General features: G+C 42.4%; 1 protein-coding gene across 6 annotated transcripts in view; it reads right to left on the bottom strand.

The window, feature by feature from the left end:
* Window positions 1–15,565, bottom strand: part of dock3 (dedicator of cytokinesis 3) — a 970,442-nt gene extending 954,877 nt beyond the window's left edge. For 5 of the 6 annotated variants that reach the window (XM_051921401.1, XM_051921404.1, XM_051921402.1 and 2 more), the window contains exon 1: window positions 14,692–15,565. In XM_051921401.1, the coding sequence (XP_051777361.1) occupies window positions 14,692–14,728 (37 nt within the window). In that variant the 5' untranslated portion in view covers window positions 14,729–15,565. The remainder of the gene's footprint in view (window positions 1–14,691) is intronic. The other variant, XM_051921403.1, reaches the window with a different exon arrangement.
* Window positions 15,566–16,811: the final 1,246 nt, after the last annotated feature.

The following is a 16,811-nucleotide window of genomic DNA, read 5'->3' as shown; positions in this document are numbered from 1 at the left end:
GGCTGTTTGCTCTTCACTTCTCACGTGCAGGCAACTGAAGTCAAATCAATAAAGCTAACTTTCCTTCTACTAAAGAAAGTTGAACTAAAATGTAACGGCAAGTTTTGCTTCTGTTTACTGCAGATTATGGTCCTCTTCCTCTAAATTTCAACAAAAGTCGACATCTGCCCTGATAGAGTTAACCTCCTAAGTGTTAGACCCAAGCGTCACTTGGTCTGTAAAGACAGTGCTAAAAGCGTTAGTCACGAGTGCTACTCTGGCAATGGTACAGACACGTCTCGCGTTAAGACCAGAGGTTTACTCGGGCTGTAGAAATCCCAACAGAGTTAGTGCCAAGTGTAGCATCAGGCCTGAGCGTTACCCGGTGTAGAAGTGTCTTCTCCTAGCCTCATAATGGTGCCTCGTAAGAAACGCCTCTCATCAGCAGTGATGACAGCATGAATCTGAAATGGTCAGTGAAACTGAAAGTGATTCTGGGAATCCGAAAGCAATGCTCACATCACTCGCACATGTGCAGTGTGCGGTTCATATTATTATTATTATTTGTATCATTATTAGGGCAGCACGGTGGTGCAGTGGTAGTGCTGCTACCACGCAGTTAGGAGACATGGGTTCACTTACTGGGTCCTCCCTGCGTGGAGTTTGCATGTTCTCCCCGTGTCTGCGTGGGTTTCCTCCCACAGTCCAAAGACATGCAGGTTAGGTGAATTGGCGATCTGAAATTGTCCCTGGTATGTGCTTGGTGTGTGGGTGTGTGTGCCCTGCGGTGGGCGGAATTTGTTCCTGCCTTGTGCACTTTGTAGGCTGGGATTGGTTCCAGCAGACCCCCGTGACCCTGTGTTAGGATATAACGGGTTGGATAATGACTGACTGACTGACTGTATCATTATTATACGTTCTACATGTCTGACTTTGTACTTGTAGTATTTGACACGTTTTACAGTAGAAAGACAAGATTTAATAAAAATGTCATTTTTCAAGCCAAAACATTCAACGCTCTTTACGCTCTTTTTTAAGCAAAAATGTAACGCCAAGGACGTTAATTATGCACTTAAATGTATTCTTATGCTTTGTGTACAGATACAGGACAAGGACATATGAATTATCATGTTAAATATATTGTTCTATATCTTATATATAAACATCTACGCGTGGAAGTGTGCATGTCTATCCGTCCAGCTCGAAAATGAGAGGTGGAGTTGGGGTAAGGGCTCAACCTTCGAGGATACGCATGTCGGCAAAATGAAACCTCAAAAGAAAGTCACTCACTTAGCCGCTAATACAGAAGAGAGGCGAGCACATCGGCAAAACGAAACCTCCGAAGAAAGACAAAGTCGCTTAGCCGCTGATACACAAGCAAGACGAGCACGTCGGCAAAATGAATTCTCCTAGAAGAGAGACGCCCAGAGTAGTTCCTTTCAAAACGCACCTCCTTTAAGCCGCGAGTTCCGTGATCATTTATTCATAACTGGCCTTTTCTTCTGAGCCGTGGACTTGCTAAACCACAGGAACTGGGTAAGAAGGTGTTTTAGAGGGGCTCCCCTGTGTGATGTCTCGCCGCTTTATGTACCAGGACAGAATGGGGGATAAAGAAAAAAGGGGTTGGGAACGTAGCTGAAGTCGCTGTACCAGGACAGCATTCACAGATCACTGAATCTGTCTGGCGGTGCGTTATTAGATGTAAGAAAACGTAACAAGTGCTACGATTTTTTTTTCTTTGTGTAATCTTACATAATCATCTGACTGTATCATCAACTTCAGACGTCACGTTTCCCATCCCCTCGTGAAGTCGTGGAACGTGCTATTGGCTCTCTCAAAGCGTTCGAAGTCCTCAGAGTAGCTTCACCCTGCTTAATCATCCTGACCCCAATAATATCCAACTGCAGAGCCAGAGCACCATACGTCACCGCCAGCTATTATAAGACGGAAGTTAAGGTTAGGGGTTAGTAGGATTAGCGTGTAGGATAAATGGTTAAGGTTAGGGGTTAGTGAAGAATTGGTCTCGTCCGTTACAGGATATGGATGTCTGAAGTAGAGCTCTGTTGCAGCGGCTTTATTTTTTCTTTTATTTCTTATTATCCCGAGGTATCCTGTATTTACCTAACCAAAGGAGTTTCTGCTACAGTATAAAAACATGAGTAACAAGAAAGGGGGACAGAAAGAAACAGAAAGGAAACCTAAAACTGCACCCAAGTCTAGACAGGCATCAGGTGCAAGTGCAAGGTATGGCCTTTCAGAGACTGACCTGGAACAGGCAGGCAAAAGCACAGACTTTCCAGGGCCCCTTTCCACTGCATCATCTCCAGTCGAGAGTGAAAATGGGATCAAAGGTGCAAGCGATATAGGTCACGATAGCTCGCCGATTCCAGAAGATCACTTGAAACTAGAAATGGCCGTGCAGTCCACGCATTCATCTACTCCTCGCGAGCCGGAAGCATTGGCTGTAACGGGGGTTTCCACTTCACCCGCGGAACACGAAAGCCGAAACGATTTGTCTGAACTGAAGGAAATGATCACAACATTGGCCACAGCTATAAGTGAGCTCAAGAAAGACATTCAGAAAAATATAAAGAAAGAAATAAATGGCTTGCTCAAGACAAACGAGAAGCTGCAGCTGGAGCTGCAAGAGATGCGGCAGGAATATAAAGACTTGGAAAAACGTACAGTATATATAATCATTTTGATGCAGTCTTTAAAGATATGCTGAGAAAAATTGAGGAACACATTCAGGAAAATGCGTCTAAACTGACAGAACTTACCTATCAACCGGAAGACGTTAAGCAGACATTCACGGCTTGAATTGAAACAGCGGAACAATTGGCTTCTAACACTGATGGAAAAGTTACAGCTGAGAATTCCAAATGTAAAAAACTTGGAGACAGATTTGTGGCTCTGGAAGATGGATGCAGAAGGAATAATATTAGAATCGAAGGTCTACCTGAGAATCGTGAAAGTCCAAACCCAGTGAAATTCGTAGCTGAACTATTCTCAGAAATAATTGGAAAGGACTTTAAATCAGATACTGAGATAGCGGCAGCTTATCGCATACGTAGATCAAATACCTCTAAACCTAGGACTTTAATTGTCTGCTTCGAGAGGTTGCTATGTAAGCTCAGACACAAACAAGAGATTATATTTGAAAATAACCACATTCGTATTTTCCCTGATTTCTCACCCTCAATAGCTGCTAAATGTGCTGCTTTTTACAACATTAAACAGTGGTTACGAAAAGCCGATATCAGATATAGCCTCTTGTATCCTGCCAAACTGAAAGTGGATATTCAAGACAAATATTACATCTTCTACTCCAAGGAGGAAGCAGAAAAGGAGTTAAGAAAGCTGATCCCGACGCTTTTCTGAAATACGATAGTGAGTCGCATCCTGTCATGGTATAGCAAGAAGATATTACCTGCTGTCTGATCTGCTTGCAATGATACGGGTACCATAATTATACATCCTTCTCTTTTCTCAGACACGTTTTGTTTATGTTTTAATTACAATTATAGGAGTATGTGTGGAAGAAATCAAAGTAGTTTTTTTGGGTTTTTTTTTTACTATTCTAAAGTAGACTGTTTAACATCATACCCTTGGTTTATTGTTATTGTTATTATTGCATTAGAGTTTACTATGCTTATCCAGGGCCACTTTTTAACACCACTCCCTGGGTTTACGGTCTTAATATTTCAATACTGTTGATGATTATATTTTATGCTTATAGTATTTAGACTATCGGCAATAGATATCTCTACTTTTTAATTCTCAACTGTCGCTGCTGGGTGCTCGTCTTGTTTTGGACGTGCTCTGTCTCTAGGTATGTCAGGGGACTGGGACTTTGTGAAGTGGGGTCCTGCCTCATTTGTGGAGGCAAAATGGGGGGGGGGGGATAAGGGGGGGAAGAGAGCAAGCTATATCTAATCTATCCTTTTAATCTTTATAAATTATAACTTCCAACATAACAATAGGCTACATGGCAATAACTCGTGGGGAAATTGGGAATTAAGGTTAAAGCTGTCTCACTTACAGTTAAGACTACAAAATGACATCAAAAATTCAGAATCAATGTCTCCATAATGGGACAGTTAACTTTGTGAGCTGGAATGTTAAAGGCCTGAATCACGAATTAAAGAGAAAGAAAGTATTCTCTCACCTAACAGGTCTAAACGCTAAAAGTATTTTTACAGGAGACCCACTTATTAAGCAAAGATCAGTTCCGGCTGCAAAAAGACCGGACTGGCCAAATGTTCCATTCCAGCTTTACAAAGAAAACTAGAGGTGTGGGAATTCTCATACATAGAACAGTCTCATTTGTAGCATCAGATGTAATATCTGATCCTGAAGGGAGATATGTGATTGTCATGGGCAACTTATTTAACTGTAAAGTGATTCTGATAAATGTTTATGCACCCAGTGTCGATGACAGGGAATTTATGCATCTATTCCCAATGTGAACACACATAAAATTATAATGGCTGGGGACTTTAATTGTGTTTTAAATCCACCCTTAGATAGGTCTCCTGTCACAGGGGTGATGACATCTAACACTGCACAGTTTGTAACTGACCACAAACTTATCAGACCCCTGGAGGTTTCTAAACCCAAACTCAAGAAGATATTTATTCTACTCACCAGTGCATCATTGCTACTCAAGAATTGATTATTTCTTTATAGATAATAATTTCTTGCCTGTAATTAAATCTTACAAGAATGATGCTAATGTTATTTCTGACCATGCCCCTCTGATATTGGAGCTGAAATCATTATACCCCACATACTCATCTCGCAGATGGCGTCTTAACCCACTTCTATTAGCAGATGAAAACTGTACAGAATTTATATCCAAACAAATCAGTTTCTTCCTAGAGACAAATACATCCTCAGAGGTTTCTGCAGGAATACACTGGGAAACCCTGAAGGCCTTCTTAAGAGGACAGATTATTTCATATCTTTCCCACAGGAATAAATTAGAAACCAAGGAAGTATCAGAACTAAGAAGCGAAATTACTAGGAAAGATGAAGAACATGCCAGGCGTCCAAGCGAGGCTCTGCATAGGAAAAGACAGGCTCTGCATTCAGAGCTCAACCTCTTAACAACCAAAGAAACTGAACAACTCATTTTTAAATTAAGACATCATTACTATGAACATGGAAAGAAAGCCAATAAGCTCTTAGCTCAACAAATCCTCAAGCAAGAAGTTTGTAATGCAATCCCAGCAATCACCAACATGAACGGAGACAAAATCATTGACCATAAAAATATAATGCACACATTTGGAGACTACTATAAATCCTTATATTCTACTGAGTTCAAAGAAGACAACACACAATCTAATGTATTTCTGGATACATTACAGACACCACAAATAGATGCTTTAAGTGCTGAGGAACTGGATAAACCTCTGACGCTACCAGAATTACTAGATGCTAAAAAGTTACTTCAAAGCGGGAAATCAACAGACCCTGATGGCTACCCTGTCGAATTTTATAAGAAATTCTACACTCAGCTAGTTTCCCCTCTTATTAGCAACATTTACAGAAGCTAGAGACAATCAAATTCTACCTCAAACTTTTCAGCAAGCATTAATCACCGTCTTTCCTAAACAAAATAAGGACTTATTACAATGTGCATCATACAGACCAATTTCACTTCTAAATAATGATGTTAAGATACTCTCCAAAGTCCTAGCTAGAAGGATGGAGAAAGTGCTACCTTCGGTAATATCACAAGATCAAACTGGATTTATTAAAGGCAGACACTGTGCTTCCAATCTCCAACGCCTGTTCAATGCAATATATTCACCTGCAAAGTCAAACACCCCGAAGATATTATTATGGTTGGATGCAGAAAAAGCATTTGATATGATTGAATGGAACTACCTTTTCACTACATTAGAGAGATTTGGGTTTGGCCCGAATATTTGCGCATGGATCAAACTACTGTATACCAATCCAGAAGCTTCAGTTTGTATTAACATTTGTTCAGACAACTTTAAACTAGAACGTGGTACCAGACAAGGGTGCCCCTTGTCACCATTGCTATTTGCAATCGCCATTGAACCACTGGCAGTTCACCGTCGAAATGCTTATCAGATAAAGGGGATTATCAGAGAAGGACTGAAACAGAAAATTTCTCTAAATGCAGATGATATGGTTTTATATATATCAGACCCAGAAAACACTGTGCCTGCAATCTTAACAGCACTTAAAGAATTTCAATTAATCTCTAGTCTCATAATTAATTTGAATAAAAGTGTGCTCTTTCCAGTGAATTCTCAAGCACACAATATTAGATTGGACACCTTCCCTTTTATCATTGCAGATCAGTTTAAATACCAAGGGGTAAACATCACAAGTAAACATAAAGCTCTATATCAATAAAATTTTGCCATCTGTATGGAAAAAATTAAGCAAGACTTGCATAGATGGTCAACCCTCCATCTCACTCTAGCTGGAAGAATTAACGCTGTTAAGATGAATATTGTTCCTAAGCTTCTCTTTTTATTTCAAAACATTCCAATATACATAAATAAATCATTCTTTAAGCAATTACATTCAACCATAACCTCATTTATTTGGAACCTAAAACATCCACGCATCCAAAGAGTGACCCTACAAAGACCTAAGGCAGAAGGTGGCATGGCTCTACCTAACTTTCAGTTTTACTACTGGGAAGCAAACATACAAGTTATAAAAACCTTGACACAAATAGATGAACATACACAGGCTTGGTCAGCAATAGAAGTAAAATCCTGCAGTACTTCTTTATATTCCCTGCTTTGTGCCCCAATAAATGCAAGGTATCGGCAATATACTAATAACCCAATTGTGCTTCACTCACTCAGAATATGGAACCAATGTAGAAAGCATTTTAGAGAATCTTTCATCTGTGGCACCTCTGCATGATAACCACCTTTTTCAACCTCGCAAACATATGCAGTTTTTAATATCTGGAAAACATTTGGGATTAAATCACTTAGAGATCTTTATATAGACAACATCTTTGCATCCTATGAACAATTACTTTGCAAATTTAATTTGCCAGCAACACATTTCTTTCACTATCTTCAAATTAGAAACTTTGTCAAACAGAACCTGCCCGATTTTCCCCACCTTCCTCTATGCTGGGAAAAATATTGCTCAGTCTCGAGGACTTAAACAGCATTTCTGCAATATATAAAAATATTTTACAGTCCCTCCCTTTCAAAGATCCAAGAGTACAGCGGGAACAAGGATCTCTTAATCAATATATCAGAAAAGAAGTGGAAGGTAGCAATGCAGAGAATTCATTTGAGCTCCATATGCGCAAAGCATTCAATTATTCAACTCAAAATTATATATCGAGCACATCTGTCTCACTTGAAATTGTCCAAAATGTTCCCAGGGTAAGATCCAACCTGCGAACGCTGCAATCAAGGTCCAGCCTCACTGGGTCACATGTCTTGGGCCTGCACCAAATTAACATCATTTTGGACTAAACTTTTTAAGTGTCTTTCAGACAATCTTGGTGTAACAATCCCTCCTAATCCACTAACAGCCGTGTTTGATGTTCTTCCAGATGGGCTTAAAGTGGAGAAGGACAAACAAACTGTGATTGTATTCACTACACTATTGGCACGCAGAATTATTTTGCTAAACTGGAAGAATCCTAACTCTCCTCTTTTAAGTCAGTGGGTAACTGATGTTTTATATTATTTGAAATTGGAAAAAATCAAATTCTCACTTAGAGGATCTGTGCAGAACTTTTTCAAAACCTGGCAGGATCTAATCAATAATATTTTAGAATAAGCTCTTAAAGCACTGAGGAAGTAGATTTTCTTCCCATTTCTTTTTCTACTCTATTTATCTGTATCCGCCTGATAAACTCATCAATTTATTTATTTATTTTTTTACAAATTTTACGTTTTAATCCATTGATCATGCTTTCTTTCTCAGGGGAGGGGGTTGATTTGTTTTCAATCCTATTTTTTTGTAAAAATTGATCTATTTGTATGGAATGATTACAATAAAATCAATTAAAATTAAAAAAAAAAAAAGGTTAGGGGTTGGTTAGTTTAGTTAAGGTTAGGGTTAGGGTTAGGGTTTGGTGTGCTTAGCGTGTTAATCCATTTGATTTGTGACAACCTATAAACATTTATTATCAAACAGGTCATCTAGACACGCGGCGACGTTACTTCCACCCTGAAACTGCCGGCGTAGACCTGCGGTGACGTATGGTGCTGTGGTTCTGCAGGTCAATACAACTCTCCTGACTTGCAAGTCACAGGCAGATGGGATTACACAGTGTCACCACGCGCGCATGGGAGGCAGCTAAAGGGTCTAAATGCGAGTAATTCCATGCCTGCCAGACCAGGGGGTGGCGGAGTGCGCAGACCTTTTCTCTCACTTTCCTGCAGATCGTTCACAGGAAATCCTGCCTGGCTCTGATGACGCCACTTCTGGTTCCGGCCCTTCTGATGATGTTATTTCTGGTGTGGAACCTATGAATGAAGAGCTTTCTGGTGCTGGCCCTTTTGATGACGTCATGTTCAGGTCCGAACCTATGGAAGAGGACCCTCCCACTTCCGCCCTGGATGACCTCACTTCCCTTGATGGCCTTTAAAGCCGCCATATTTACCCTAACTCATCAGTTCTGTTTTGGACTCCGTACTGAGCACATCAGTCTGAACAATTTATCCTTTTGCAGCCAGGAAATATTATGCGGGTGGCTGCTCCAAACCTTTTTATGATGCTTGCATCTGTTTTTTTCTGACAACAGGAACAGGTCAAAGCGGGCACATTAAGGTTGCGCCACCTTCTTCGCAAAAACTGATTGCAAAGGCCGAGTGATGATGAGCACTCGTGGCGCCCTTACACTTTGTGGAGAGCCGTGTGTTTTGCCCGCTCCCGTTTTCTTCAGTTCTACCGATGTGCTCCACCAGTAAAACTCTCCATCGCCTGTTGCCCCTCTCTCAGTAGCTGCGCCCCGCTCCCAGTGCCACAGTCTGCCACCTTGAGAATGTGGCATGGTCGGCGGTGTGCCCAGACATCAGGGGCGACGCAGTGTGGTCACGTGTCTGCCAAGATTTATTCAATGGGTGTAAATCAGCTGCACCATCTCTGCCATGGTGGCTTTGTGCCATTCAAGGGATCTGCCAGTCAGTAAAATAAAATATTATAATAACACAACAACATGTAGACACCCCATAGCATCTGCTTTCCCATGATCCCACTTCATATCACAGATTAAGCGATTTGTAAACTTTTGCACAAAAATCATTTTATTGAAAATTGAACATCTAATTTTGGATGATAGCTTGAGCGTCCATTGCTGTAAAGATTTACATGATGAGCAATTTTAAAAGTGCAAAATTCAAATCAGATACACACACACACACACAATCGCCTGGCATCCGTCTATCCACTCTCTGAACACGCAGCTGCGTTTAGGAACCACAACAACAGTAACTGACAATAAAGTGATGGCTTATAATTAAATCTGAAGATGTTAGCTGTCCGCTGTATATACTGAATAGAGAGAGGGGCAGGAGGCGCAGAACCCAAGAACACAGAAAAAAGGCACAAGAAGGTGAATGGAGAGGAGCAGGTCCCGAATGAGGAGTTCCGAGTCAAGACCGTGAAGCCTAGAAGACGTGGAGGGCACCATAATGGGATCTGCCGACCCCCCAAAAATTGTTAATAAGCTCATGTGGAGGGTGCGGCAATGTGCTGTATCAGCGCATGCTCCTAACCTCCTCCTCTTCCTCTACAGGGGGCTGCATCATCGTTTCAAAATTGCAGAGTTTCAGTTAAAGCGGCATCTCTTGGCCGCTATGTTCTCAATGCCGCTACAATACATTCATTAGATATGGGAGTATGCTAGACGTGCAAGTCTGTATGACCCAGCTGCCCATGTTGGGCCGGGCATGGCTCAACTACAACTTAAGCAGGGTATCGGTCTTTTCTCAAAACTGTGAAAATGCGGGGTGGCCCAGCAGCATTTCACCTTTTACTGTGCCCTTCAAACATCAAGTGAATCCAATTTATTAACTATGGGGGTATGCCAGCTTCGCCAGTCCATTTGACCCAGTTATTCGCATTAAGCAGGGCAAAACTCAACTCAAACCGAACAAAGGTATCTGTCTCGTCTCAAAACTATGAAACGTAGGGTGGCTTCAAAGCCATGTAACACTTTACAGTGCCCTTAAATTAGATACAGGAGAATGCCAAATGTGCCAGTCTGTTACCCACATTGGGCCGGGCATAGCTCAACTGAAACTTAACAAAGGTATATGTCTCGTCTCAAAACTATGAAATTTAGGGTGGCTTCAAAGCCATTTAACACTGTGTCCTTTAAACAGAAACCGGAGTATGGCAAATGTGCCAGTCTGTTTGACCCAGGCTACCCACGTTGGGCCGGGCACAGCTCAAATGAAACTTAACAAAGGTATCTGTCTTTTCACAAAACTGTGAAAGGTATAGGCTGGTCCAAAGCCATTTAACACTTCACAATGCACTTTAAACAGCATAATAAATATTTATTACATGTAGGAGCATGCCAACTTTGCCAGTCATTCTACCCCAGATGCCCATGCTGAGGGGAAAACTCAACTGCCTTTTCTCAAAATTGTAAAAACAAGGGGGTGGCAGAACAGCATTTAACCCTTTATGGTCATTTAAACAAAATTGTAAATCTTCATTAGATATGTGTGCCAACTTTACCAGTCATTCTAACCCAAGTACCCGTGTTGGGCCGAGCAAAACTCAGTTGCAACTTAACAAAGACACCAGTTGTCCCATCAGCACTGAATAAGTAACTTGTTTGCACAAGCTGTGATCGAAAGAGCAGCCATCCGAACCGGTAGCTCAAGTACCAACAGTAATATGCAGTCAGACTCGTCAATTCCAACACGGTGGCGCAGTGGTAGAATGGCAGCCTCACAGTAAAGCACACCAGGGTTTGCATTGTTGATGCTTCCTGCATGGAGTTTTCATGCTTTCTCCCACAGTCCAAAGAACTAAGACCCCTGGGTGTTGAAGGCTGACCTCACCAGCCCACTAGGCACACACGAATGTATGAACATCTCATACCGTGTTGCCAGCACGTGGATTGATTTAAAATCTCAAACTTTACGTCAGATCATCTTCAACCTCCTTTTTTGTTCACTTGTGTTTTTTAACGAATGTCACAAACTGATTGATGTGCAGAACATCACGTCTACAGGAAATTACACTTTCTTGTCTGGGCACAGATAACGAACATCCACTGAAGATGTTCAGAAAGCCTGCATGGGCACCTTTGTGGCAAATTGAAGTCGCATCTGCTCTTTCACTCCATACCAATTCATGGACTGGGGGGGGGGGGCATCAGAATCGCAGGGCGGGGTGGGCAGGGTCTTCTAGTCTCCACTTCCATCTCAAAATACATGCAGGCTGGGCAGACTGGCAACTCTGAAATGCCCAGCGTCATGCCAGGGGTGGCATCTGCCCTGCATACGACACACTCGCATCATGCACAAGCATCTATAAGAACATTTAAAGTATGAAGATCAACAGGCATTGTAAGCTAAGATCAGATGTGTCATTTTATTTCAATATTTCTAAGAAACACACAGAAATAAACTCGTAAAAATACTGGTACTAAAATGGCACCTTACTGGGTTGTGCAGTTCCTCGTAATTCGAAAAACCGTTTTAATTCTCTGAAGGGTTCTTTGCATATGAAATGGTGTATTTGGGCTTTGAAAAGGTTCCTAACATGTGGAAAATAAAGAAATATTTAATGGCCAGTAGGTAAGAGATCAAGAACACACGAGCTTAGCCTTTGTGGTTTTATGCAGAAGGAGTCACTTGAAAATCTGCTGTCCACTGGGATTTTGCAAATCTACTCAAGGAGCCCGTTACCAATCTGCCAACACTACGACACTCTTTGAAACCTTCATGTGGATGGTCCCCTTATGGCTGTGGTTCTCAACCTGTAGGGCGGGGGGGGGGGGGGGGGGGGGGGGCGTGAAGATGTGAAAACAAGAAAATCAAAAATATGAAAAATACATCTATTGAAACCCAAACAAATTAACTTAAACTACATTCTGATACTAGAAAAATAAATACAGAGTTAGATAAATGTCGATAAAAGTTAAGTAGGTATAATAAAATATGCATCTATGATATATCATTAATTTAAAAAGAACAAATTGGTATTAGTGGGCTCCTTTCAAAAAAATGTTAGGGAGGGGGGGCACGATTAAAACTGTTATGAAAACTCGGGTCGCAAATACTTAAAGGTTGAGAAACGCTGCCCTGTGGCATCGCTATGAAGAACCACCACTCGGGCACCTTTTAAGAGTCTAGCAAATACTAGCAAAGCATCCATCTTCCCATCCTGCGTATTCGAGGGCAGGGTCTCTGGGCAGCTGGTGCCCACCACGATAAACAAAGTGCAAGGCAGGGACAGGGTGCCAGTCCAGCACATCGCACTATTGAAAAAATAATGATAATAATAAATAAAACAACTTTGCAATAATAGCTTTGAAACAAGTCCTAGATTCACTGGTTTTCAAAGAGGTACAGAATTACAAATTATTAGTAGGCTGCTTTTAAATATACTGCTTTCCGTTGCAGATTGGTAAACCACATTATTATCTAGTTAGGGGCATCCGGCATGTGGTGGGCCTTGAAGGGGGGGGTAGTCGGATGACCTGATGCTACTGTAGCCCCCCCATACCCAACCCCACAAACACAAACACGCACACATTCTCTTCCATAGAGGACTTTGTTGCTCTGTGTTATGCCCTCTTCTGCCCTAGACATGCCATCTTTGGCTAGCTCTCTGTCACCTCTATTATTCATTCTTTGGCGGGCACATTTATTCAAGGAGACATACAACATTTAAAATACAATTGACTATATTTCCCAAATTTCCCTCTGGGGACAAATAACGTTCTCTCTGTCCATCTAACATTTCTCTCGTTTAGTCCATTTGGAGCACAAGCAGGTGAAGTGCCGAGCTCGCTCAACTTCACAAAATCGACCTACCGGGATTTAAACCCGTAACCTCGGAGTTTAGGGGCTTGAAGTCCAAAGCTTTCGCTACTGCGCCACACTTTAGTTAAACGCTCTGACTTTCTGGATTAATATTGTAGCGTCCCAGCCAGGTTGAAGCTCCTTTCGGAGTGACTGTTGAGTCCAATTGAGAGTGGGCGGAGTACAGCGCGGATGACTGACAGCGCGGGTATGATTGATGCGGGGTGTGGGGGGCGGTACCCGGGACGGGAGGAGGGGCTAGAAGGTTGTGTTGTGGGGTTACGAAGTCGGCGTTTTCTTCTTTTTGGTTTTCTTTCTCCCAGGACCGCAAATATGACAGAAACATAGGAGACTAAATAAAGTCAAAGACATTTGTTTTTGTTTTTTTTTTAATGTTATTTATTGTTCAAGTAAACTTTTGCGACCCTTACTTCGTCCATCGTTTTTTTTTCTTCTTCTTTTTCGAACCTGACGCGGAGGTCGCTACAATATGCACGCTTGTACAGTCGAGAACTTTTTCTGAATGATACATGCACAAAGCACGGTAAGCGTGGCGAGTCTCTCCGTGTTGCCGTAGCCTGTAGAGAAAGAAACGGCAACAGTGCAAGAGGTGCGCTGAAGAGGAATGGTGGACCAGAGGATTCAAGGCAGCCACCTACACTGGACAGGACGTCAGGGTAGCATAAGGGTGGGCGATCACATTTCCGACATGCCGACTATGATTTGCCAAGCCCATGAATAACACGTCTTCTGAAATGTGGAGTTCCTGTAAGACGGACCGTGCAGTAAGAGAGAGAAAATTAAAACTCCATTAAGAGGACATCCCGATCAAGCTTTAAGTAGATAGATATACTGTATACTATCTATCTTGACACAGTCATTGTAAGATAATAAATATTTTGAACTACACGTAACAAACGCTGCAGGGACACCCGTGAAGTGAGTCCTCGTCCCCGCGGGTCGCTCGGCTGTATCTTGTGGTTCCGACTTTTCTCTGAAGGCTTTTACTCAATGCACCTGTTGTGGAGGAAGCGCGTCTCTGGCGCCCCCATGCGGCTGCATTTTTCTCGCCGCTTCATTATATCGAGAGTGCGCTACGAATATCCGAGCAGATGTTGCTGTTGAAAATAATAATTATAATAATAATCGTCATAACGATAAACGTCGGCTTTTTCCCCCAGATGTATGCATGTAGCCTTTTCTTGGTGAATTTCGAGCACAAGCCATCTTCTACCGTACCGTTATCACCGCGTCCAACTTCGAGATGCCAAGTCTTTAAAACGAGCCCCTTTCTCTTTAAGCTGCACAGTGCATGGAAGCCCGTATTATTTATGTTGCCTTTAATTTGTCTGTAAAAATTTACAAACTATGCTTTCATTTTATGCGCTAACATTTACTAAATCTAACCTATCGATTTGCAAAAACAGGATCACTTTTTTTGCGACGTATTTACTACATTACACCTTGCACGAATATCCCGGTTGATTTCACTGTTGCCCGTTTTTAACAAAGCATGAGTCACACCAGAAAGCACGGCTTCATTTTCAGTCACTGCGCCTCAACTCCTCACAAATCTGCAATATCTTAAAAGCACAAAGCGAGGCTTCACGGCAAGCAACTTAGTATACAAGGGGTGGAAAGCCCGACGATCATGTTGCAAATATCAATCAACGGCTAAATCCACGTATGAACTCACCGACACCAATTTTCTCCTCTTCTGTCGGTGTCCACATGATCCAGGTAAAATTCCCAAGGAAGCAACCCGTAAATTACCCGATTTCATGGAAGAAAAACAAAAATAGGAAAGTTCCACAATCCGCACAGTTTATCCGTGTCGCTGTCAATGTCCGAGCCACGTTAAAGAAACATTGACGGGCAGCCCGCCGATCGCCACAGTATTACGAAGGTGTTTATCCCGGCAGTCCTGACCTCGGTGCCTCTCCAACTAACGCATCTCTGCAATTCGCAGCGCTGTCATCAGCCGTGCGGGGGAAAATTCCGTACGTCTGTCAGATCTGCTGCATCCTCGTGTAATCACGCCTTCTTTCTCTTTCTTTCTTTCGTTCTTTCTTTCTTTCACTCCGGAGGTGTCAGTCCCTTTTATTTAGTTCCCGTCTTGTTTTTCCATTCTGCACTCGGCTCCCCCCACCCCGGTGCACGCGCAGGCGGTGGGCTTATGCATTAGACATGTATATTTAGTATACATTTACGGATGCATATACATTCGCGGTGGACTCGCTTCCCCTTATTCCGCAATTCTTGTATTTCGCCGTCACTGGGAAATAAATCTTCCTTGCGTCTGCCGGAGCTCCAGCGGGTGCCGATTATCCTGAAACCCGCAGCTGCGCCATCTTTCTAAGCCGTCACATGACGCGCCTTGTCAAACAGCCCATTTATAGGAGAAACCCGTTAGCCGCACACTCACAGGGCACTGCCTCGACACCGGGGAAGGGAGCACTCGTGGGGCGCTGTAGCGGCGTGCTGCCCCGTACAGCCCCTCACTCACTCTGATGATCAGAGTGCGGCGGACGGATGCTGCCCGCTGACAGCCGAGACACGGAGCGTCGCGCTCAGCCAGGCGGTCAAACGTTTCCTTGACTCATCCAAGTTGGATACCGCAGTTGCTTTCACGGAATGAAAAAGTTTACGTTGGAGCAACAAATCAGTGTGTGCACGAGGAAGAGTCTGAAACGGTTTGAAATGTAAATGAGCCGCTAGTTGCGCCGCGCTGCAGTAAGAGGCGAAAGACGGCTGTGGTGTGTACAGCGTGGCCATGCGTCTGTGACCTCACCATTAGCCCTTCTTTAGGGGTAGGAAAACAACCGTGGAGTCCGATTTTACACACGGAGAACCCCAGGATTATTTCAGATAAACTACCAACAAGATTTACAGGCAGACGTTCTTGTTTCTAAAGCGTGTCCGCACTGCGCACTGATAACATTATTCATGCGCGGTGTGCAATTCACATTTCGTTAGGCGTTCAGTTAGTTACACGCGTGCTGTTACCGCACGTACGAGGGGACTGTCAGTCCGTTACCCACCCCGAAAACAATGCTGCGTCGAGCTAATTGATAAGCCAGACTGATCTGATTGAGTCTTGTCTGGCGTATTAATAAATAATTCCATTGGTGGAATGATTAAATCATATATGCCTGGCTTATTAATTCATTAGTTAATTGACTGATTGATGAACTCGTTTGTCTTGCTAATTAGCTTTACGAAGTTAATTGTTGGCTTTTATTGTTTTATGTATGCATGCAGAGCAAATCAAAGCTCGCAATGAAATTACATAAGTTTATTATTTACCAAAGTGCAGTTATCGGTCAAAATCGCTTCTTAAAGTAAATTTTAGGTAGTCGTATTGCCTCCTCTACGTCGATGTGTACACGTACAGACTTCCACAGGCGGCTGCTGCATGACACGAGCGGGCACTGTGTGCGGTGCCCAGTGAAATACCTGCTGCTTTTATTTGCTTATTTATTTATTTTACATTTTGTGTCTCATGGTTTCTGTAGTGTTCATTTTTAAATCAAACTGATTAGAATGACACATTTACCATCTGCTGATGCTATTTAATACTAACAGTTTGACGTTTTTCTATCCTTTCTTTAGGTAACTCTATATACTGTACTGCATAATTCATTTTGCATGATAGATAGATATGAAAAGCAATACATAACAAAGTGCACTGTATCAGATGGAGAGATGTAAAAGGCACTATATAATAGACAGCTATGGCGTGCACTATATGATTAATAGATAGAGAGATGAAAGCCACCTTGTAACAGACCACTGTAAGTGCACTGTATCATAGAT

Source organism: Erpetoichthys calabaricus, chromosome 18 (assembly GCF_900747795.2).
Source record: "Erpetoichthys calabaricus chromosome 18, fErpCal1.3, whole genome shotgun sequence".
NCBI lineage: Eukaryota > Metazoa > Chordata > Cladistia > Polypteriformes > Polypteridae > Erpetoichthys > Erpetoichthys calabaricus.
The sequence above is the reverse complement of the archived record's forward strand: the minus strand, read 5'-3'. Positions and strand labels throughout refer to the sequence as shown.